Source organism: Muscardinus avellanarius, assembly GCF_963383645.1.
Source record: "Muscardinus avellanarius genome assembly, chromosome: 14".
In the NCBI taxonomy this organism is placed as follows: Eukaryota; Metazoa; Chordata; class Mammalia; order Rodentia; family Gliridae; genus Muscardinus; species Muscardinus avellanarius.
Window position 1 is genome coordinate 57638169 of NC_137800.1, and position 24350 is coordinate 57662518.

The 24350-nt window shown below is 39.7% G+C and overlaps 1 protein-coding gene across 1 annotated transcript in view; it reads left to right on the forward strand.

Annotated features, from left to right (window-relative positions):
• ADAM9 (ADAM metallopeptidase domain 9) overlaps positions 1-24350 on the forward strand; it is a gene marked incomplete at both ends in the record, with an annotated part of 117749 nt that overhangs the window by 53230 nt on the left and 40169 nt on the right. The window contains 3 exons of the mRNA XM_080710259.1: positions 351-522; positions 1713-1805; positions 4108-4303. Coding sequence (XP_080566385.1) covers positions 351-522; positions 1713-1805; positions 4108-4303 — 461 coding nt within the window. The remainder of the gene's footprint in view (positions 1-350; positions 523-1712; positions 1806-4107; positions 4304-24350) is intronic.

A 24350-nucleotide genomic window follows, 5' to 3' on the forward strand; every position in this document is an offset into this window, starting at 1 on the left:
TGCGCTGGATAAGACTTGGACCCTAGCTCGAGCTGGTTCCCCATAAACCCCTTCCTGTTTTTGCATTATTGTGTGTGGTGGTGGTCTCTGTCACCCCGGGGTCCCGGACTTTGAGTATAACAATTGTAAGTAATTTGTCTGGAAGATATTTTCCTGGAGGTACAATATATTATAACCCAAATTGTAAACTATTATGTAATGGTTGAAGTAATATTTTGTATTTACTAGGAACAGATATTCTCATTTCTATTTCTTTTGGCTTGTTATCTGCTATTAAAAATATTGTTAGTTAAAACATTTTAAATGTGTGATTGCAACAACAAAATATTTTTTTCTTCAAATTTTTTTAGAGGTTCCAGAAACTTTAGCAGTTGCAGTGCAGAGGACTTTGAGAAGTTAACACTAAACAAAGGGGGAAACTGCCTTCTTAATATTCCAAAGCCCGACGAAGCCTATAGTGTTCCCTTCTGCGGCAATAAATTGGTGGACCCCGGGGAAGAATGCGACTGTGGTACTCCAAAGGTCAGTTTCATTTTCGATTTTTGCTTTGTAAAATTACAAGATAGGAGCCAGGCGTGGTGGTGCACGCTTATAATCCCAGCGCTTGGGAGGCTGACAGGAGGATTGCACAGGTTCGAAGCCAGCCTCAGCTACTTAGTGAGGCTCTCAGCAAAAAAAAAAAAAAAAAAAAAAAAAAAGAAAAAAGAAAAAGAAAATTACCACAAGCTACGTGAAAATAAAATTTTGGGATGCCGGGTGTGGTGGTGCATGCTTGTAATCCCAGCATTCGGGAGGCTGAGACAGGAGGATTGTGCTTCATGGACAGCCTCAGCTACTTAGTGAGGTCCTCCGCAACTTACTGAGACCCTGTTTAAAAAATAAAGAAAGAAAATAGGGCTGTGGGTGTAGCTCGGAGGTAGAATGGCCCTGGGTTCTATCCCCAGTAACCCCCCCCCCCACACACACACACAGAATAAAAATAAATAAAATTTGGTTTGGGGCAGGTGGCACAGGAGCTAAAATACTATATAGTAGCAAAATCAGGATAGTTATTTTTGTCTGTGTAGATATGCTCTGGGTTTGGTCATATCCTTTCAGAATATAATTACAGTGCCAGAGTCCTTTAGTATAAAGCTCTTTTCTCCTCAGAGTAGCATTCTTCCTTTGTTTATCCTTTGTTTTATTATACCTGTTAGTCACACTTACTGCCGTACCATAGGTATGTGCTTTTTATTTATTTATTTTTGTTACTAGGGATTGAACCCAAGGTAATTCTACCTCCAAGCTACACCCCCAGCCCTTTTTATTTTTTTGTTTTGAAACAGATCTTGCTAGGTTGCTGAAAGTCTCCTAAGTGCCGAGGCTGTCCTTGAACCTGTGATCTTTCCATCCCAGTTTCCCAAGTGCTGGGATTACAGACATGTGCCACCATGCCCAGCACCCACTTTTATCGCTAGTGTTCTGTTGCCGTATTCCTTTTATACTTAGGGAGACCCTGTTTCAAAATTAAAAAGTAAAATAGGGTTGGCGTATAGCTTAGAGGTAAATTGAGACTAAAATACTCGTAGCTGAGGAGATTCTAATAAATCCAGAAGTGCAGTTAGCGATTGTGGAGGTTCACTGCTATAGCCATGTTAGGATGGAGTAGATTTTAGTAATGAGTACGAATTCGGTGCCTCATTGCTCTGTTCACCGTCACTTTCTTTTGGCAGGAATGTGAGTTGGACCCTTGCTGTGAAGGAAGTTCCTGTAAGCTGAAATCATTTGCTGAATGTGCATATGGTGACTGTTGTAAAGACTGTCAGGTAAGGAACTCCTCCCTACTTAGAACAACAACAACAACAGAAATAGAAAAAGAGCCGGGCGTGGTGGCGCGCGCTTGTAATCCCCGCGCTTGGGAGGCGGAGACAGGAGGATTGCGCGGGTTCGAAGCCAGCCGCACGCGCTGGTTTAGGAGACCCTGTTTCCAAATAAAAATAATATAAAATAGCCTGGGAGTGTAGCCCGGAGGTAGAAGGGCTTCCAGGAGCCTCAGTACCACAAAAAAAAAAAAAAAAAAAAAAGAAAAAAAAAGAAAGAAAGAAATAGAAAAAGAAAAAGAAAAAAATCTCTATGTAAAAAATTTTTTCTGAGATATCTGACTGCTGTTTTTATTGTATGATTATGGGAAAATTTTTATGCCACTTGTTTACAAAATTAAAGCATTTTTAAAATGATAAATGGTTTCCCTTCTAAGTAAACGGTTTTATTTTTCTGATTAGAAACAAATCAACAAGACCAAAGTATAGAAAATAGGGAATAAAGTGGGGTGTGGTGATGCACGCTTGTGATCTCAGTACTTGAAAGGCAGAGACAGGAGGATCACAAGTTCGCAGCCAGCTCAGCTATTTAGTGAAGTCTTTCTCCACAACTTAGTGAGACCTTGTTTCAAAATAAAGAATAAAAAAATAGAACTGGGAGTATATCTTTGGCAGAATGTCCCTGGGTTCAATCCCCAGTATTGAAAAAAAAAAAAAAAAAGAAAGAAAGAAAGAAAATAGGAAATGAAAGACATCATTTTATTGTTTGTTTATTTTATTTTGTGGCACTGGGGATTCGACCCAGGATCCACTCTGAGCTACACCCCAAGCCCTATTTTTCATTTTTTATTGTGAAACAGGATCTCACTAAATTTCAGAGGGCCTCCCTAAGTATTAGGCTGAGTCTGGCCTCACTCCTGTGATCCTCTTGTCTCAGCCTCCCAAGTATTGGGATTAACAAGTGTGCCCTACCACTTCCAGCGGAAAGACATCATTTTATTTGTACCAGGTAGTTATTGCTGATCATTTGTTTTTAACTTAGTTTTTTTTTTCCTGTGCAAATGTGAGGGTATGGATGCATGTGTGCTTGTGTGTAAGTGGATAAACATAGATACACATACTTTTACTACCTGTTCTTTCTTTTGTGTGTGGTATTGGGAATTGAATCTAGGGTCACTCTACCTCTGAGCTGTACCCCCAGCCCTTTTTATTGTTTGTTTTCAAATTGGGCCTTGCTAGATTGCTGAGGGTCTCATTAGCTGACCCAAACCTGCTGTTCTTCTGTCTCAGCCTACCAAATACTGAGATTACAGGTGTGCACCACCATGCCTGATTTACCTGTTCTTTTCAATGAGTTATTTTTTCTAGTCTTGTAGCTCTACATGGTTATATAGTTACATTCTTTTATATGGATGTACTACAGTTTATCTGGTCAGCTAATGGTGGGTATTTAGTTGCTTCCAAGTTTACTTAGAAATCATTGCTAGAATATGTATATTCAAATTTTTAAGCTTGTTGTACTGGCACACACCTGTAATCCCAGGACTTGGGAGGCTAAGACAGGAGGATTCTCAGGTTCCAGATGAGCCTCACCAATTTAACAAGGCCCTCAGCAACTTAGTGAGACCTTCTTTCTAAAAATAAGGGGGTAGGGGCCCAGAAGTATAGCTCAGAAATAGAATACCCATGAGTTCAATCCCCAATAACATTACCCCCCCACACACAATTTTGATGTATGTTTCATATATTTTCCATAAATATGCCAGTTTACACTTCTGTCAACAATGTTATAAAATACTTTTCTGTTTTGTAAACATCTGGGGATTGAACCCAGGAGCATCTTCCCCTGAGCTATACTCCCAACACTATTTTATTTTGAAACAAGGTTTCACTAGTTTTGGAGGCCTGGTGGAGTTGCTGAGCCTGGCTATAAACCTGCCATCCTGTCTTAGCTTCTCAAGTATGGGCATTCCAGGCAGGCACCACCATGCCTGGCTCAAATACTTTTTTCTTTATGCTAATGTTGGCTACTTGCAAGCACTATAATTCTAGTTAGTACATTAGGTATGAGGCATTCCTGTATTTTTATTTAATTTACATTTCTTTTGGTTACCAATATGGGTACATTTTTTCTTTTTCCATATTTTAATATTTGTGAACTGCCTATTGTTGGCCTTTGTTTATTTTTTCTATTGTGTTATTTAATCCTTTAAATAAACTCTTTATAGATGTAAAATATGTAAACATCCTATGGCTTCAAATACAAACTGCCTGAGATTCCTATTTAATTTACATCTTATTTCCCTAGTTCCTTCCAGGAGGTTCTTTATGCCGAGGAAAAACCAGCGAGTGCGATGTTCCTGAGTACTGCAATGGCTCTTCTCAGTTTTGCCAGCCAGATGTGTTTATTCAGAATGGGTATCCTTGCCAGAACAACAAAGCCTACTGCTACAATGGCATGTGCCAGTATTATGATGCACAGTGTCAAGTCATCTTTGGTTCAAGTAAGATTTTTAACTGATTACCATATAGTTCTTAAAAGGGAAATGAACCTGGGCTTGGTAGAATACCTCTGGGTTCAATCCCCAGTACCTACCCCCCCCCCCCAAAAAAAAAAAACCCTCCAAAAAACAAAAAAAGCAATCAGGCTGGTGCTGTGGTACACCCCTATAATCCTGGTATTTGGGAGGCTGATACAGGAGGACCATAGGTTTGATGCCAGCCTTAGTAACTTAGCTAGGCCTTCAGCAACCTAGTGAGACCCTGTTTCAAAATTAAAATAAAATAGGGCTGGGTTGTAGTTCAGAGGTAGATGTCCCTGGGTTTGACCCTTAGTATGTGTGTATATATCTGTATACATCTGTAAACATATACATATACCTAACACACACACACACACACACACACACTCAAATTAGACATTAATGATAAGAGTTATCCCTTACCCTTTCTCATTTCCCTTAGCTTAGCTAGCTTTCTTATTCCTTCTCCAGTGGCAAATCATAAATATGAATTTTTGTTTCCAAATTCAATTGTTGTTTTTGCTTTAATTCTCTATTATCTGACTTTTATGTTTGTGTGGTACTAAGGATTGAGCCCAGGGACATTCTACCTCTGAGTTACACACTCAGCCTTACTTTATTTTTTATCTTCAGTCTTAGGTAGTCTTAGGTTTTTATCTTAAAAGAGTCTTAGGTTGATGAAAGTCTCACTAATTACTGAGGTTGTCAACGAACCTGTGATCCTCCCAAGGATCTCAGCCTCCCAAGTACTGGGATTACAAGTGTGTGCCACCACATCTGTGTACCAGTACTGGGAATGGCCTAGGAAGATTTGAGAAAGCTCTGATTATTAATAAATATATTTAAAAATAATTGGGTAAAAATGGCAGACCTGGGGAAAGACTTAGTTTCGGTCAGGAAGCAAACAGCTATTGAAACTTAAATTAACCTAGCTAAAGATCATTAGCAAGTCTATAGGAGAGGGGAACTAGGACTTCCTCATCCTTGGTCTAAAGACAGGTTTATATAATAATTGGATAATCTAGCTGGGATGGGAGGAGGGGGTCGACCTTCCTGAAAGGAGACACCTTGGCAAGTAAGGGGAGGGGCTTTACAGGGAGTTTTTACTATGTCAGAATTACGTGAAACAAGATAGAGGATGCCATGTGCATAAACAGTCTGTTCCATGTTTTGTACTTCGGTGATTTTGTTCGAAGCACCCCTTCATGTTACCCTACATTAGGCCGTAACTATCTTCTGTATTTCTACCTTTTAAATAAACTTCTTTAAATTTTCAGCAAGAGTCCGGGCTATTGCATATTTATCCTTAGCTCAGAACAAGAACCCATGCTTTTTGTTTTTTTTGTGTTTGAGGGAAATTGTGTCTGGGAGCCTAACAGGTCCCTGGGGACAGTTTCCCAAACCGTAACATCTCTTCTTCAAAACTGTAACAATCTGGTTTCTATCTGTCTTTCTCTTTATCTATCTTTATCTTTTTATTTAAATTATACATGAACACATATATGATTATTTTCTTTCTTTTTTCTTTTTTTTTAATTTGGTAGTGTTGGATATCAAACCCAGGGCCTCATATGTGCTAGGAAAATGCTATATACCACTGAGCATTTATATATATGATATATATATATATCTCCAGACCCTCATTTTCTAGTTTTAGTATTTGGGGTCATATACCTGTGTCTGCTGTCTATATTGTTCACTCAGAGAGTTCTTGAGATTCACTTATATTGATGTATTTATATCATACATATTACACTAGAATACTAGATCAGTGGGCCATGATTTAATTATACAAATATCTAGTCTGTGTTTTTATTTTCTATTTTTCTTTTTTTGTGGTACTGGGGATGGAACTCAGGGGCATTCTACCTCCGAGTTACACCTCCAGCCCTATTTCTTTATTCTTTATTTTGAAACAAGGTCTCACTGAGTTGCAAAGGGCCTCACTAAGTAGCTGAGGCTGTCCGCAAGCCACGATCCTTCTGTCTCAGCCTCTTAAATGCTGGGAATATAAGCACGTGCCACCATGCCCGGCTTTCTATTTTTCTTTTTAATGTTTTCATTTTTATTGAAGGTACACTATAGATTAAAGAGCCAAATTACTATATACTGTTTATTATGAATATTAAAGTCTTTTCTACCCAGCATGTCCATGCTTCTGAAGGAACAGCTTTTACCTATCTCAGTTGATATTTGTTGTTGCCTGCTTCAAAACAACATAATTAGTTTTATTTCTTTATTTTAACCCTTGACTACTCCCATTATACCTATGTGCATCTTCTTTTCTCTGCACTTCCACCAGTATGAATTAACTATTGCTTTAGTTGGAGCAGCATTGAGTGTGGATTATAGTAGCCATGCTATGTCGATGCTGTTCACAACTGAAGTTAGTAGTAAGTGATAATTGCTTTTCTACCTTTTGTTTTCTTTAGAACTAATTATTTTTCTCTTGGCTTCCCTGTTTCTGCCCCTGTGTCTACCTCTTGCTGATTTTATTAGTTTTCTAAATGCTTACCACTAATTGACCTGCAAATGGTTAACTCCTAAGCTGGTCTTGCCTTGAGATGATCAGAAGTATTAGGTATTCTCTTACTTTCAGTCTGTTTGAAGAAGTTGAAACAGAAGACCCCTATTTCTCTTCAGGTTTAATGGTTATTCTCTGTATTATTCGGGTTCTCCAAAGGAACAGAACACATAAAATATGTATGTATGTATGTATATGTACATACACATATGTGTGTGTTTATTATATGAATTGGTTAATGCACTTATGGAGGCTGTTAAGTGTCAGATCTTCAGAGTAAATTGGCTATCTGGAAGTCAAGCAGAGGTGATGGTTTAGTTGTAGTCTGAATCTGAATGCCTTCAACCAGTGGAGCTAATGGGATAATTTTAGTTGGAAGACTGGTGGATTTCTGACACAGATGAGCTGATTTTTCATTTCAGTTTCAAGGATAGGAAAAAATTGGTGTCTCAGACTGATGGTTGTCAGGAAGGATTTCTTCTTCCCGAAAGGAATGATTTTTTGTTCTTTTCAGGCTTAAACTTGATTGAATAAGGCTGACTTACAAGGGCAATCTGCCTTACTCACAGTATTGTGTTAAATACTAATTTCATTCAAAATTTCTCTTACACATATATAGTCAATATATTATCTGTTTTATGATCAAGGGATGAGAGAGGGAAGAAAACAGGAACATTTGATTACAATTATATTCATGACAAAATAAAGAAGAAATAATGACAATTACAGTTCTCATTTCTGCAATGGCTTATGTGACCAAGACTGGTATATACATTGGCCCATTTTGTATTTTATTATCCATTCTATATTTCCTTTGCCTTCAGTAAGTACCTGGTGGGGTGACCCAAATATCCATTCCTGAAGGGTCTGAGCCATTAACAGTTTTGCTTAAACTTAGTTGTTATAGTTTTCCATTGGTCTTAATCATAAGGTATGGTTATACTAAAAGAAGTTGTAAGGGATCTCCTGTATACCAAGCATGCTCTTCTTTGCTTGAATTGTAGAGTGGTAGTCCAGTTTCTCCATGGTAACCAGGGAAATAGAGTTAACTCCCTTCTTTGTCTGTTGATTTAGAAGCATGAAGAGACTAAAGTGGTTGATTGGCTGGCTTAACTTCCAGTTCAATGTAATCTTTGTTGAATCTTCTGGTAGAATATGGTACCAAAGCATTCCTCCCTTTAAAACTAAGACTTCTAAGCTAGCAGAGCATAAAGTCATGGGGACAGGAGTCAACAGTTTACTACTGAGTAACTAGGGATTAAGGTAAATGGGGTCACTCCCATTTCTACCCCTTGATCCTTGTATACTGAAATCTGATTATGGGGAAAAAGCATTATTATTTGGACTCCATTTCAGAGCAAATATAGCCTTTTGCAGAATCTTGCTTCAGCCTTTAAGGCATTTGTAGTATTACTTAATGTAGCTACTACACAGACTGAGTCTCCCAAAGGCATTTCTACTATTCTAACAAGCCACTTGCTTTGAAGTGACGGGAAACATGGTAAAACATGGTTTCCTTGAGCATGGGCCCCTTGCTGCACTTCATTTCCTGTGAAGCGAGTTCTTTGACCAGAAGCAATGCTCTGGAATGCCATGACACTAGATAAGAAATTCTGTAGGTTCACAGATGATAGTTTTGGCAGAAGCATTGTGTGTAGGCACTGAAGGTATCCATTCAAGACAAATGTGGTGGCATACTCCCATAATCCCAGCTCTTCAGGAGGCTGATGAAGAAGATTCACAAGATTGACGCCAGCCTGAGAAACTCAGCAAGACCCTGTCTCAAATTATAAAATAAAAAGGGCTGGGGATATAGTTAACTGTTTGAACGTCCATAGGCTCCAACACTAGAACTACAAAACAAAACAAAAATTATATCTAGAATAAGTAATTCAGTAAGAACAAAATGCTGCGCTCCATGACGGAAAGGGAGCAGCATAATCTCTTTGCCACCAGGTAGGTGGCTGATCAGTACACGGAGTGATTCTTTATTGGAGACTCTGTTGGTCTCAGCGTTTATACACTTAGTAGTGCTTGTAGCCAGGTCACTTGTTGGGTGGAAATTCATATTTGGAGCATATAAATAATTTGCAACCCTGCCATCACAGGCACTTTGTTTTTGAGCCCTTTGGGTGATGATAGGGGTAGCTGGGTATAGATGCTGCCTGCAGTTCACAGAATAGTTCATCCTGTCTACTTGATTACTCAAACCATTGGCCACAGCCTATCAGTTGGTTTAATTAACTGTGTGACCATTTCTTCATCCAAACAAAGTGAAAACCCAGGTGTTCTTCTGGAATGCTTTAGAAAGGGCCTGTAGTGCTGTAGCTGTTCACATTTGGGTGGTTTATCTATTGTGCAGAACCATCTGTAAAAGAGACCTCATTTTTCTCTTCCTGTGTCAACTCTTGGTAGAGAATTCCCTATGAAGCTAGGAGAGAATGTATAGCAGGAGTGGGGACTGTGGGCATTTGGACCACTTTTTTATCCAGCTTACTTGTGGTTTTGGTGTTTTCTGGGGCCCATTCACTTCATTTCATGGTGGAGTACTGTGCTGCATGCCCAACTTTCTGGTTTGTTGGGCAGATATAACGCAGGTTGAATAGTAACTTGGTGGCCCATGGTTAAGTGTTTGGTCTCTACTTAAGCCCAGTAGTAGCTATGAGCCATGTTTAAAAGGAGAGTAGTTGTCCACAGAAGATTACAGAGCTTTGATCCCAAATCCTAAAGGCTTGTACTATGATTCTCCTGTAAGGAACTGCCGAAGGCTTCAAATAATGTTCTTATCCTCCACTAAAACTTCAAGTACTTTTCAATCTGCTGAATCAGTGGCTTAAGTGGTAGAGCATCTTGCACAGTGGCCTAGACACTGTTGTGTCAGATGGAGCCTTCTCCTGTTCTGGGTCTTACTCCAAACTGGCAGCTTCTTAGGATACTCCAGAGTAACACAGCCAAACGGGGAACACAGTCATGTGTTGCTTCATGATGGGGGATACATCTAAGAAATGGGTCTTTAGGTGATTTCCTCATTGTGTGGATATCATACAAACTTAGATGATTGTGACATCACTAGGTGGTATAATCTCATGGGACCGTTATTGCATATGCAGTCTGTGGTTGACCAAAACATCATCAGGTGGTGCATGACTGAGTATTGTCTTCAGAATCTAATGAGGATGACTGGGTGTTTGTAGAGTAGCCAGTAACCATGCCTCGTCTTTCACCCTAGAAGGGAAATCTTTACATGTCTCATATCCTAGAAATGTCATGGTTGTAGAATATCCCTGGATTTGTGTCATATTTATTTTTTATCCTCTCTCCTGTAAAGGTCTTACCAATGTTGAGAGTAGGTGCTACTTTTTTTTTATCACTAGGCCCGATAAGCATAATATTTATTTATTTATTTATTTGTTTATTTATTTATTTCGGGTCTGGGGATGGAACCCAGAGGCATTTGACCTCCGAGCTCCACCCCCTGCCCAATTTTTTATTCTTTATTGTGAAACAGGGTCTCACTGAGTTGCGGAGGGCCTCACTAAGTAGCTGAGGCTGTCTGCGAACCGCGATCCTCAGGTCTCAGCCTCCTAAATGCTGGGATTACAAGCGTGCACCACCACACCCAGCTGAGCATAATATTTTTAATGTAATGGACTGATGTGACATTTTGTGGGAAGGAAAGGCAATCAAAACTCTCCAACTTAATTATTACATAGGGATAAAGAGATATACTCCAGAAGTAAAATAGTGAAGGTATATTTCTAGCTTCCACAGCTGAAAGCAGTCTGCTTGTGGTAGGCCATGTAGACAGGCCTGAGGATTAAGGCATTTGTTAAATCATCACTGCATACCAGGTATCAGGGAATGCATTTTTTTTTCTTTTTTTTTCTTTTCTTTTTTGTGGTACTGAGGATGGAACCCATGGTATTCTACCTCCGAGCTACACCCCTAGCCCATTTTTTATTCTTTATTTTGAAACAGGGTCTCAGTGAGTTGCAGAGGGCCTCACTAAGTAGCTAAAGCTATCTGTGAACTGTAATCCTCCTGTCTCAGCCTCCCAAATGCTGGGATTACAAGCGTGCGCCATCACGCCCGGCTCAGGGAATATATTAATGTGTTAAGGAGCAGGCCACATGTGGTACAGTACCTGTGGTGGGAGTCATCACCTGGATGAGCTTCTGACAGTCTATCAAGAATAACAGCCAAATAGGCGAGTTAGATGGAAATGCGTGAGTCATTCTCCCTGCATCTTTCAAGTCCTTGATGGTGATACTAGTTTCTGAAATACCTCTAGGATCATGGTATATGCTTTTGGTTTACTTTTTTGATAGAAGCATTCTAGTGGCTTCTACCTGACTTTTCTGACCATAAAGCTCTCATTTTATAGGGCAGGAAACCAATGTAAGGATTTTGCTAGCTGCTGAGTATGTCTATTCTGATTATGCATTTTGTAGTTATAGAAAACAAATACAAGTTGTGTTTGGGGACTCCCTGGGCCTTCTTTGAGCTGTATCTGAGCTAAAACTCCACTAGTCACTGGACTTCCACAGGCTCTTTTGGTTGATGGGCCAGTGACATTTTTGTGTCTCCTGGCTTAGTGTCAGCTCACATACAGTTCCCAGTGTTGTTAACAGATCTGATTATTTCTGTTTCCCCAGTCATCCTATCTTTGTCCGATTGACTTTTTTTTTATTTCATTTTTATTTATTTAATTAATTTAGTGTGGGGGGGTACTGGGGATTGACAAACCCAGGGACACTCTACCTCCAAGCTACACTACCAGCCTGATTTATTATTATTATTATTATTTTTTAATTTTATTTTATTGGTGCACTGTATTCATACATCATAGTGGGATACAAACTTTTGTAGACATACATGCACACATCACCCAGTCAGCCCCCACCCAATCCCCACCCCATTCTCTCCCCATCCCTCCTTCCCATGCTTGGCTTAGTGGTTGACATCTAGTATTATAGCAATTTATCCAAAATTAAAAATGTTAATCTCACATAACAGTTTCATTTGTCTGATACCAAGCTTTTGATGACTTAAAGATAACATTTCAATATTTCTTTTTGCTTTCTTTCCTACCAGAGGATTTTTTTTTTGTTTTTTTAGGTGAAACTATCATATATTTATATATTTATTTTTCAGAAAAAAATCTATCCTAATATGGAATATGGATTCTAGATACCCAAAACAATCTTGAAAAAGAACAAAGCTAGCAGATATATATTTTCTGATTTCAAACCATATAAAGCTACAATAATTGAAACAGTGTAGTACTGTTCTAAAGGCAGATATATAAACCATTGGAGTTAAATACAAGCCTAGAGCTAAATTCTTCCCTATATTGCCAAGTTATTTTTGACAAGGTTTCCATGAACATTTGGTGGTGGAAATAATAATCTTTTAATTAAATATTGTTGAAAAATAATAATTACATGGAAAAGAATATAATTGGACCCTTACCTAATCCCACATACAAGTATTAACTCAAAATAGATAAAAGACCTAAATATATATCTTAAGACTATAAACTTTTAGAAGAAAATCTGGGTCATAAAAACCTCGCAACATTGAAATTGGCAGTGATTTCTTGGATATGATTTCAATGGCACAGGCAACAGAAGAATATACAAACTCCCTAAAAAATAATAAAAAAATATTGTATATCCAAAGACAATGTAAACAGAGTTAAAAGTTACTAATAGAATTGGATAAAATATTTGCAAATGCTATATCTGAAGGTATATTAATATTCCAACTAGAAATCCTAAAAATTAACAACAATAAAGGCAAACAATACAATTTAGAGATAGGTAAAAAACTAACATAAATAATGAATCTCCACAGATAACCAATCTTAGTTGTCTGTTGGATGTAAAGTCTTGTTTCTCTGGTTCTGGTGAGTGTTACCTATTTCTTCTTTGTAGTTAATCTCTTTGAGTATTTTCTCTAGTGCTGGTTTTGAAGACATAAATTCCTTCAGTTTCTGTTTGTCATGGAAGCTTCTTATTTCTCCATCTAATCTGATAGAAAGTTTTGCTGGGTAGGACATTTTTGGCTGGAAGTTGTTTTCTTTCAGAGTTTGGAATATGTTACTCCAAGCCCTTCTGGCTCTCATGACTTGGTTTGGGAAGTCTGGAGTGATTCTAATTGGTTTGCCTCTGAATATCACTTGGCCCTTTGTTTTTGTTGCCTTTAAGATTCTCTGCTTGGCTTCCACATTGGTCATTTTGACAATTATGTGGCGTGGGGATCCTCTTCTCCGATCCTGTCTAAAGGGAGTTCTATAAGTTTCCTGGACCTGTGTATCAACCTCTTGCTCTAAGTTTGGAAAATTTTCTGCTATTACTTCCTTGAAGAGATTGTTGATCCCTTTGGTTTCACCTTCTTTTCCCTCCTCTATTCCAATTATTTTTAGGTTAGGTCTCTTAAAATGGGCCCATATTTCTTCAATGTCAGATTCCTGTTGTCGGAGGTTTTTTTCTAAATTAGAAACTATGTGTTCATTTTTGGAATGATCATCTTCTAAGAGCGAGATTCTGTTCTCCATGTGGTCTAATCGGTTGTTTGTACTTTGAATTGAGGCCTTTACTTCATTAATTGCATCCTTTATCTCTTTTTGGCTCTCTCTGAGTTCTTTTCGAAGCACCTCTATTATTTCTACAGTTATTTTCCTGATTTGATCTTCTAGAAATCTCTGATTTTCTGTTTTATCAGGTTCTGATGTTGTGGGGTTGTGGGCATTCATTGCCCCAGTGTTATTCCTCTTTCCCATGATTTCGGAGGTTTGTGCCTTCTCTGGGTTCTTCCCTTGGGTCACTATGACTTCACTTAAGGTGCTCTGGATCTCGAGTCTGTAGTATCTCAGTTCCCACTACTCCTTTACTGGGTTGTATCACAGAGTCTCCGACCCAGAGTCAATAGAGGCTGCTTTAAACTATGGGGGTGCCAGGTTGCACGTTCTCCTATGGTGTGATATCTCTGCCACCCCCACTCCCTCACTGGGTCAAGTCCCAGGGGGTACAGTACTGGGATTTCTCCTCTGTGGCCCACAATTTGACTCACTGTTCTTGAGTACGCAGATGTAGCTGTACTGGACTCGGTGAATTCACTGCTGCTCCCGATTGACTTTGTCTAATAAGGACGACTGGGCGTTTGTCTTTCTATAACAATATGCTACAGTCTGGGAAATTTATAAGGAAAATCGTTGGAGTATATGGGGGCAAAGAAAACACAACCTGACAGCAGGGAACAGGCTTTTTTTTTTTTTTTTTTTAGCAATAAAATCTGGAAGGAGGCATCTGACCAGGGAGAAAGCCCGTGAGAGTCAGGAGCCCACCTCTTTACAGGCTGAGGCCCTTTATGGGGAAAGTAAAGGGGAGGCTGTGTTGTTAACCATTTTGGTGATTAGGCAGCCCAGCTGACTTATTCAAATATAAGCGCCTATCATTAATCCAGGCATGGCCAATAAAGTGGCCAACATTCTGTAACAAGAGCTGGAGACCAGAGATTAAATTGCTATCACAGTGAGAAGATAGTGTGTAACTCATGAATGAGTTGATAACAGTAGAGAAAGTAAAATCATTCAGAATTTGCCAACATAGCAGCAACCCTGAAATTGTTTGGAAATGGTGGAATGCATCCCGAGGGGAGGCTTATTTGTGGTGTTGGTTTTAGGCTGTTTATGGTGTGATTGCATTTAAGGTTGCATGACACTGGTCTTATATGCAGCCAGTCTCCTGGAACATTTATTGAGATTAAAATGGGGCTTTTTGATTTATCATGGGGAGGGAGTTTGAATTTTTACTTGTAGGAAATTTGATCCTAAAACAATTGACTAAGTTGCCTTGCAGGGATGTTGGTCTGTCTTTATTCATTTATTTATTTTTTTGTGGTACTGGGGGTGGAACCCAGGGGCTTTCTACCTCCAGGCTATACGCCCAACCCTATTTTGTATTTTATTTGGAAAGAGGGTCTCACTAAGTTGCTGAGAGCCTCACTAAGTAGCTGAGGCTGGCTTCGAACCTGTGCGATCCTCCTGCCTCAGCCTCCCAAGCGCTGGGATTTTAAGCGTGCGCCACCATGCCTGGCTTGGTCTGTCTTTATATACTTGGTTTTAGGAAGAAGTGAGAAAACAGTTTTTGCTCAGAATGATAATAAGGATTAAAAGTATCAAATTTTAGGCTAAGAGAGAGCTGCTATTGTTTTATCTGCTATGGAAAGTAGGACAGCGGACGAAGCTTTAAAGACAGACAAAACAAGGCAGGGTGAGAGGAAGTGAACTGGGTGGCGTTGGGTCAGGTACACCGGGTTGATGGAGATGGCCCTTCTTCCTGTGCCTGGTCCTCTTGTCCTGCTGATGAAATAATCTTAACTGTTGTTAAGGAAATGGTTTGATCACCACTTGAACTATTTTGAGCTGAAAGGGGTTGTGTTGGAGTATTTCAGGGTCTCAGAGTTGGACGATCTAGAGGACGGTGGAAGAAGGAATTTTTTTATCTGTAGTTGGAAGACTGAAGGAGCCTGGTCATCCTGGTTTAAATTGCTTTTGGTGACCATCATTAACAGAGGAACAGTGCTACTGTGGTTTTTGTAGAAGCTGTTATTGAAAGTGTTGATCAACTTTACTTTTATTACTTTTGGCCCCAGTATGCTGAGCAGGAGCAGGGGGTAAAACTGTAGTCCTGTGCTAAGGGAGCACATTTTTCAATTTTTCATAGATTTGTACTGGAGTCCCTTTGTTCTTTTAGACAGCCAACAGGCCTTTTTTTTTCCCCTTACCTTTTTTTTTTTTTTATCAAGGTCACCTGGTCTTTAATAAATTTAGCAACGACTTTGGAATCATTTTTAGGGAAGAGTCTAGACTTGGCCTTGGGAACTTTAGGCCTTATGAATGCTGACGTGTCAGTTACACATAAATGCTTTGGCAGGCAGTGGAGGCCTGTCCCGGAGTGTTAAGTGTCAGGAGATGACCAGAAGATGACGTCTGATTTGGAAGGGCTATCCTGGAGTTTTGATGGAGGGTCTGCTGTTTTAATTGTGGTTCTCTTGACCCAGAAGCAGGTGTTAGGCCTTAAGATGGCTGCTGGATGCATATTGGCTGATGTGATGAGAGATGAAAGAGCTGTTTTGGGCCTGTAAAGTAGCCCACTGAATAAAGGATATCTGTTCAGGCTGAGTACTACTTTGGGGTTGTATTAAATAGGCTTGCTGCTCAGAAGTATAAGTCTCTACTTCATGAGGTAGAGTTTAGGATGAGTGCTTGATTGCTATCAGGAAGGTCTAATGTATATACCTGCTGGGTAATGAAGATTGCTTGTTTGGATATCTGGATAGTGTAAACAGTTTGTCCCAAGTAAGAGACATGTTTAAGAGGCAGTGCCTGATAAGCAGGCTGTTTTCTATGTCTGTTTTCTATGTCTGGATCACCTATGTTGGCTGGTCTGGAAAAGGTGACCAAACCAGAGGTTGCAATAGGTGAGCAGGCTGTCCTGGGGCTGGTGCCAAATAAGGTGGGACTGGATAAGGAGTCTGCTTGGAACAGGCTGGCCGGATCCTGGTGGGGGTACAATGTAAAGTAAACAGGCTGTGTTGGAGCCTGACATCTTCTAGGGATAGGCTAAGTTGGTTGTGATGAGAACAAGTTTGTCCCTGGGGATGTATCACAAAGGACAGCTGCTCTGGAGCCTTTAGTGGGGAAGGTGGCAGCTCTGCAGGTGGTCCTGGACAGGTCCAAGTGTGTTAGACAGAATAGACTGGCTGTTTCAGTGGCCGAATTGCACTTTTAATATCACCCTTTGGCTGCTGCTGAACAGAGGCTTGGAAATAAGGTACAGTTTTTCATTTAAATGAACAGTTTGGCTTTGTGGCATGAAAGAACTTGGAGTTATAGACAGTGAAAGTGTCTTTTGTGAAGGCTGATGGGCTCCTGAATGCTCCCTGATTGAATTTGAAGGGAGCTGAGTTGTTCTGGCAGCATTTTGTCTGCTGCTCACATATTGGGCAGAAGACTGATTTTACCAGGCTTATGGGTGGTTAACTGGTAAGAAATGCAGTGTGATTGGCATCTGGTGCTTTGGTATAAGTCTCATTTTGGAATCAGGCTCAAGTTGAAGACCAACTGTTGGATGTTGGGAAGTCATCTATGAAGCAGGCGATGTCTGAGGAGAAACTGCAGAAAGGACTGGTTCTGGAATTCTAAAGTCATAGGCGTGGCTGGCCAGCTGTAGTTCCTGGTGCAGTATTAGGGAGATCTTTTGGACAGTTAAAGGGGAAACTTGGGGCTGTGAAACAACTGTAGGCCTAAGGACATGTGTAGGCAGAACAGTGGACTGACCTTGAACCACAGGCAAAATATGGGCCTGCATCTGCTTTGGCTACTGCCACAACCCTGAAATTTGCTTTAAAACACTGTTTGGGTGTTATACTTTACTAAATGCCAACAAACAACAGTTATATAGTTTTTTTTGGAAAAACACAAAGCAGAATTATCAGAAATAAAACAAATCTTATTTGAATCTATGTATAAACTTGGAAAGGCTATCACCCTTTTTTTTTAGATGCCATTACCTAAAATAATAATAATAACAATAATAATAATAATAATAATAATAATTATTATTATTATTATTATCATTATTTGTGTGTGTGGTACTGGGGGTGGAACCCAGAGGTTTTTCTACCTTCGGGCTATACTCCCAGACCTATTTTATAGTTTATTTGGAAACAGGGTCTCGCTAAGTTGCTGAGAGCCTCACTAAGTATTAACTGAGGCTGGCTTTGAACCTGTGTGATCCTCTTGTCTCAGCCTCACAAGCTCTGGGATTACAAGCGTGCGCCACCATGTCCGGCTCTAGCTAAAATTATTTTTATTTTTAGAAGTCTTATACATTTTTGGAAAATAAATATCTAAAACATTATTGTCAGTATATAACAAGAAACACAGGAAATTATCTTAGTGAAATGTAAAACTGTGCTCTCTAGGTTTTTGGTAAATTTTTACCCAAAGCAGATCAATATTTTAAGAAAACCAAATTGTTCTAAATATAGAATTAATGCATATAGTGTGACATCTGATTTACCTTGCTGGTATAGCTTTGAAGTTTTCCTTAATATAAACATTAAACATTAATTTTTTTTCTTTTTATAAAACAAACCCAACTATAATATAGTATCATTGTTTACTTTTTTTTTTTTTTTTTTTGTGGTGCCTGTCTGGTGTTCTTAGGATGATGACCAGTAAAGGAATGAAACTTAAGATGTTTAGCATCTAAACTAACATAATTTGTCCTCTCCTTTTAGAGGGTTTGAAATTTTCCTAAAGATGGTTAAGGAATGTTTTATTGGTCTAATCACTGTCCCTAAATTCTTAGATTATTCAAGTAAAAGAAAATACACAGTTGTTCCCATAAAAACAATGTATACAAAATTGCATGTTGACCTGAGCTTTGGTCTCTTAGCAGCCTTTGTTATCTTTTAGTGAAAACCCCAAACAAGGCCATTTTACCATATTTTTTTTATATACTGATAATTTAGAAGCCTCCTTAATCAACTGAAATGTTATTATAGATCCTAAGAAGCCAAGAGTGTTTTAAAGCATCAATTAACATTTTGCATTTACCTAATTTAAGGCATGTGTTAATAATTTTAATGGCATTTTTACTTTAATCACATGAACAGATCTTAGATTTATTCAGTTGTTAGATTTATTTAAGTCACAGGAACTCAGAGGCATTTATTTTATGTTTACATTTGATGAGTGCTCATTCATTAATATGCTAATGTGGTACCATATAGACAGGCATAACAACATCAACAGGTAGGGGACAACAGAGTTACACACACATGTATACATATATTGCTCAGAGTAAAGCTGGATCGAGAGCTTCCAGAAACCAAGACATATCCTGTCACAGATTTTATTGTATGACACCCACATGGGGAAGCAGTGCAGTTGGCCATGGGCCATATGCGAGCCATTCCAGTGGCCACTTAGTCTCCATGGCAGGCAAGTGCCCCAATCGTTACCTCTTTTTTCACTCTTCCTATGATAGCAAACAGAATTAACCCTTCAATAGCTATTGAATAAAGACAGGAGAAGAAAAACAAAAAGGGAGATCTATAAAGCCTTTGGTCAGACAAAACAAAAATAAATCAGAACAAAAATATATGCATGCAAACCCAGGTAAAAATCCATGAGCTCAAAAATGGAAACAGCTGTATGTTCCAGTAATAAAAGGCTATATTTTTCTGGAAATTTATATAGATGGTTGTGTAAGAAGACTCTGGGTTTTGGAATTATAATTTTTTTTATTGTAACAAATTGTTTATTCAAAGTTTTACCAACTAATATACTTTAACAGAAAAGCCCTGGAGGTTTATTAGACTATTTCTGAAGGAAGATAAACTGAAGATATCTCAGACACAGCAGCAGCAACAGCCAACATTGTGCAGCACTTTACAGTTCACAAAGTGCTCCCACACACATCATCTCATTGAATCCTCACAGCAGCCCTGTGAGGTAGGTATTGTCACCAACCTGCACGTGAGGTAACCGAGGCTAAAAGGTTCTAGGACCTTAAAGAGATCCACAGCAAATGACTAGTAAAGATGGACCACAGAACCACACCCTTTTCTCCAAGTCTCAGTTAATGTCAAATAAGGGTTAATTTTTCAGTGCAAAATTATACTATATAGTATTAAAGATGAAAGACCTTACATTTTATCCAACTTTTATAATAAAAACTTTAATTTCTTTGATTTATACAAAAATCCTTAATTTAACTTGTTCAGTTTTAAAATTAATTTGGCCGATACTGCCACAGCTTTAGTTTCCTTAGGTGTGTATTGGCAAATTAAATAGCTTTCCTTTTGTTTTAGGATCACAGACAGCCCTTACAGAAGAGCATATTATGTAGGATCTGAGTCTGAACACTAATTCTTAAGTCCCATCTCTCTCTGACCTACAAGCAAATGTAGTACGGAGGAAAGTCTGCCCTCTGCAGGTGACAACAGCACAACACAAGTCGTGAGAGTCGCGCTATGCTAGAGATCAGCTTCTTCGCAACTGAAAGAAAAGGGAGGGAAGGCATCATATTAAACCCACTGAGCCTCGGGCACCCTACACTAACAGGCATACATGTTTTACATAGATGGATTCATTACCACTGTCATGACCAAAGAGCAGTTACAAGGTGTCCTCTCATGGCACTAGTACACTACAAGCAGAGAAATAAGGCCCCACCCTAGGCAACATGCACAAGTATTTTCTAAGGTCTGCCAGTTCTAAAGCAATGCTCATCTCAACACATGGACATTGAGCTTGACACAGACAAATTAAAAAAAAAAGGAAAACAGGCTACCCACGTTACTATTATATAACAGCCTACAATAGAGTAATTACAAAGTGAATAGGGACACAGAAAATGAAGAATATGAACATTTGCTGATTAGAGCCATAATGTGTCCTGGCTAGAGAGCACTGGAAACACTAAAGCTGGCACTGGAGGGAGGTGGTTCTCTCTGTCAGGTGTTACACCGGGGGTGCACAAAGCAAGCTCTTAACAAACACTGGGGGTGCTCAAAGCAAGCTCTGAACAGTGTGAGGTGACCCTTAGTATTAGGAGAACCAACAGGCTGCCCACTAAGCAGTTTAGCCACAGGTTCACACAAATCATGTCACATACACATACTTAGTCTAAGTCATTTATACCAAGCTAACAGAAACACAATAGCAATTGTAAACATTTTGCTAGCATATAACTTGGCAAAAAAGTAAATTAGTGAACAAGAACCATGCAATTTTACTTTTTTTTTTTTTTGCGGTACTGGAGATGGAACCCAGGGACATTCTACCTCTGTGCTACACCACTGGTCCTAATTTTTAGTCTTTATATTTTTTGAAACAGGGTCTCACTGTATTGCAAAGGGCCTCACTAAGTAGCTGAGCCTCTGGTCTCCGCCACCTGAATGCTGGGATAACAAGCATGTGCCACCGTGCCCGGCTAAATTTTACATTTTTGGTGCTTGTTTCCAAACTGCTACTAAATTTAGAAAATCACTACCCTGATAACATAGGGCTTTTGCAATCTAGATATCAAAGAAAATATTCAAGCATTTAAAGAGTTTACTAGACACATACAATTACAATCAAGGAAGTTAGAAATGACATACAAAATGAAAAATTAAAGAACTCGCATCGAGCCAGGCGTGGTGGCACACGCTTGTAATCCTAGCATTTGGGAGGCTGAGACAGCAGGATCCGGGTTCGCAGACAGCCTCAGCTACTTAGTGAGGCCCTTTGCAACTCAGTGAGACCCTGTTTCAAAATAAAGAATAAAATATAGGGCTGGGGGGTGTAACTCGGAGATCGGATGCCTCTGGGTTCCATCCCCAGTACTGCAAAAAACCCCAAAAAACTCACATTGATAAAACTTCAAACACATCTCAAAATAAATTCAACTTAACATCTAAATCTTTATCAAGTTTTTAAGTGCAGAAGGACCCATTAGACACTTATGTAATAAAATTCAATGTTCTATGCTAAATGCAGAAAACTTTATAGTTCACAAAATGATTTATAGTTACATATCACTTTTCTTTCACGATGATTAAATTCACAATTATAATAATTATTAAGTTATTGCTACAAAACAGAGCACTTCTTCAAATTGAGGTACCTTTTATTGTATGTAGCAAAGTCTGCCTTCCTGCTGCACCATGTAAGGAAGTGACTCTTGAGATACTGGGTGGAACTTTTTTATCCAACATAGGACCGAAGCGCTGGCAGATTTGCAACAGGTGATCAGGAGCCGTATGCTTATTGGACAAGACCAAGTCCTCGTAGCTCCTGTTGTGCTCGTTGACCTCCCAGTCCAGCCACTTTGGTAACAGCTGGTACTGCTCCAGCTCCTGCACCAGCAGGTACTGCACGATGGGGAGGTAAGGCCTGGACTCAAGGAGAGGCACCCGGCGGCCGGGGAGTGTAGGCCACGCCTAGGCCGGACCACCGGCTGCATCCCCCTCTGCTCAGGTGCGCGCTGCTGGTATTGTAAAAATTTAAAGCCTGAGATACGCATACCTTACTATATTTTAAAAGTCAAACCTTATTTTGAGCAGGGATAAGTAAAGGCACTGAGAGCCTCTTAAGTCCTAAATTAGCATATCGTTAGATGAAATAGCCTGAATATCCCCCCCCCCCCCTTTGGTAAAAGAGTTCTTGAAAACATTTTCGTTATTCCTTAAATACCTGAAAGGGTAGATTTATGTCTTGGATTTTGTCCTCAAGCCCTGATAACAGAGATTGCTACATTTCTTGAACCAGAGGTGGCAGTCTGCCCTCTGGTGGCGCTACGGCGGGGTGGGTGGGCTCACAGGAGGTGGCCAGTGAGAGCGGTGAATCCCAAGCAGTAGACCACTCTAGCTCACTTAGGAAAGAGTGCAGGGAACAAGCCAGGGGTGAAGAGAAAGGGCGTGGGTCTGGGAAGGGAAGGCGGGGAACCTGATGGAAGTGGGGTGTTGATGGCCATCGCGGAAACTGCTGCACAGTGAAAACAGCCAAAGGTGGGGCGGAGTTGCAGAAGGCAGGGAGGGGCTTGAGTCTACAGGCCTATGAACAGAGCGGGATATTTGGAGCGGGTTTAAAGGAAAGTCAGCATTGCCTTACACAGCAGCTTCACAATCCTTTGGGTTGCTCACACAGTGCAGGGTTCATTTCCTCAGAAGTCAGAGGTGGAAAAGCTTTTCCCACCAGAAATGGGGGTACATGGTGAAGCAACATATTCAGATTGAAAATTTTCTGCCCTAAATGTAGCTGGGGGGGGGGGAGCAACTATTGCATTTTAGGTGTGGAAATGCCATTACTAGATTGCTTTTGGTGTTTCCCTAGCAACATTGTGGAGAATTGTGTGGGGGAGCAGAGAAAGGATTTCCAGTAGGGGCGGTGTAATAATGCTGGTGAGGAGCCATGGAGAGTTACAGCTCCAGTGAGGTCTATTTTGGTTCGGTGTTGGTACCATCAGTGTTCCAACAGCAGCACTCCACCTTGTGTTACATCCTGATGTTTCCTTTCTTGGCTTCAGATGATTGAGGCTGCTTCAAGAAAAGGTTTTTCTCGGCACATTTAGGCCGAGTGCTGTGGTTGATAACTGGCAGTGATGAGTTCTGCCAGAATCCTTCTAGAGTTCTGTTTTCCCATCGGCTTCCTTTTTTGTCTTGAATCTATCTATAGGAACAGCAGCGACATATTCAATTTACGGGCATATGTGAGTGCCATGTGCTTAATCGAGGCTTAAGTTAAGAAAAGAGAAAAAAGATAGTAATACATTTTTGTTGTTGTTGTTTGTTTGTTTTCCTCCAGAGAGGTACTGGTAAACTTATCTGTCAGTGTATGAAGAAATTCTTAGGAGAGATTTGTTTTGTTTTTGGTACTGGGAATAGAACCCAGGAGCTTTCTACCTCAGACCTAGACCTCTATCCCTTTTTATTTTGAAATAGGGTCGCACTAAAATGCTGAAATTTAGCTGGGCGTGGCAGCACACTCTTGTAATCCCAGCATTCCAGAGGCTGAGACAGGAGGATCGCAGTTCGCAGACAGCCTCAGCTACTTAGTGAGGCCCTCTGCAACTCAGTGGGACCCTGTTTCAAAATAAAGAATAAAAAAAAAAAAATATATGGCTGGAGGTATAGCTTGGTGGTAGAAAGTACCTGGGAGGAAAGAAGAGTGGAGAGAGGGAGAAAGGAAGAAAAGAATGGAGATATAAAGGGAGACAAAAAAGGGATTCAGAGGGGAAGAGAAGAAAGAGCGAAGGAGGAAGGGCCCATCCTTACTTTGTTTTCTCTGTATGTCTGTGTTTGTTTCTGTTATTTAGTAAAGATCAGTCATGGATACAATTCTAGATTTCTCTGAGGCTAGAGTTACTGATTTTGACCAGCTTTCTGTTGTCTTTAGTTTCATCTACCCTTTATCTTCTGGTGGGTCAGAATAGAGATTGAGGAGAGGAGACTATCTAACAAATAAATGGAATTTAGTAAGATAGGCCACAGTATAAAGAGGTCTGTCAGCTTTTCATATATTTTTAGGAATGGGCAGGTTGTTCCAAAGGTAATTACAGAGAGGCGTTTTAATGAAGTAAGTGTTACTATTTGACAGAGATATTACCTTCATTGAGATTTGCAAAAAGCAAAACAAAACCAAACAAAAACTCCAGGGCTAAAAGACTAGTATTTTTTTCTTTGTGTGTTACTGGAATTTGTGTGGTTATTTTTGTTCTCATAAGGCTTGGCTGGGCTAGTGTTGTGTCTGTCCTGTGCCAGTTTTCTGTGTTAATTTTCTGTCTTACTTTCCTCTGCTGTGTCATTGCTGTGTCTCCTTCCATCTCACATTAATCTTCTTTAAAACAATATGATGTATCAGATGTATAAAATAGTGTGTAAGATGTGTATGATGTCTTTTATGAGGAGGGAGTACTTGGCATTTTGGCTTAAAAATACTTACGA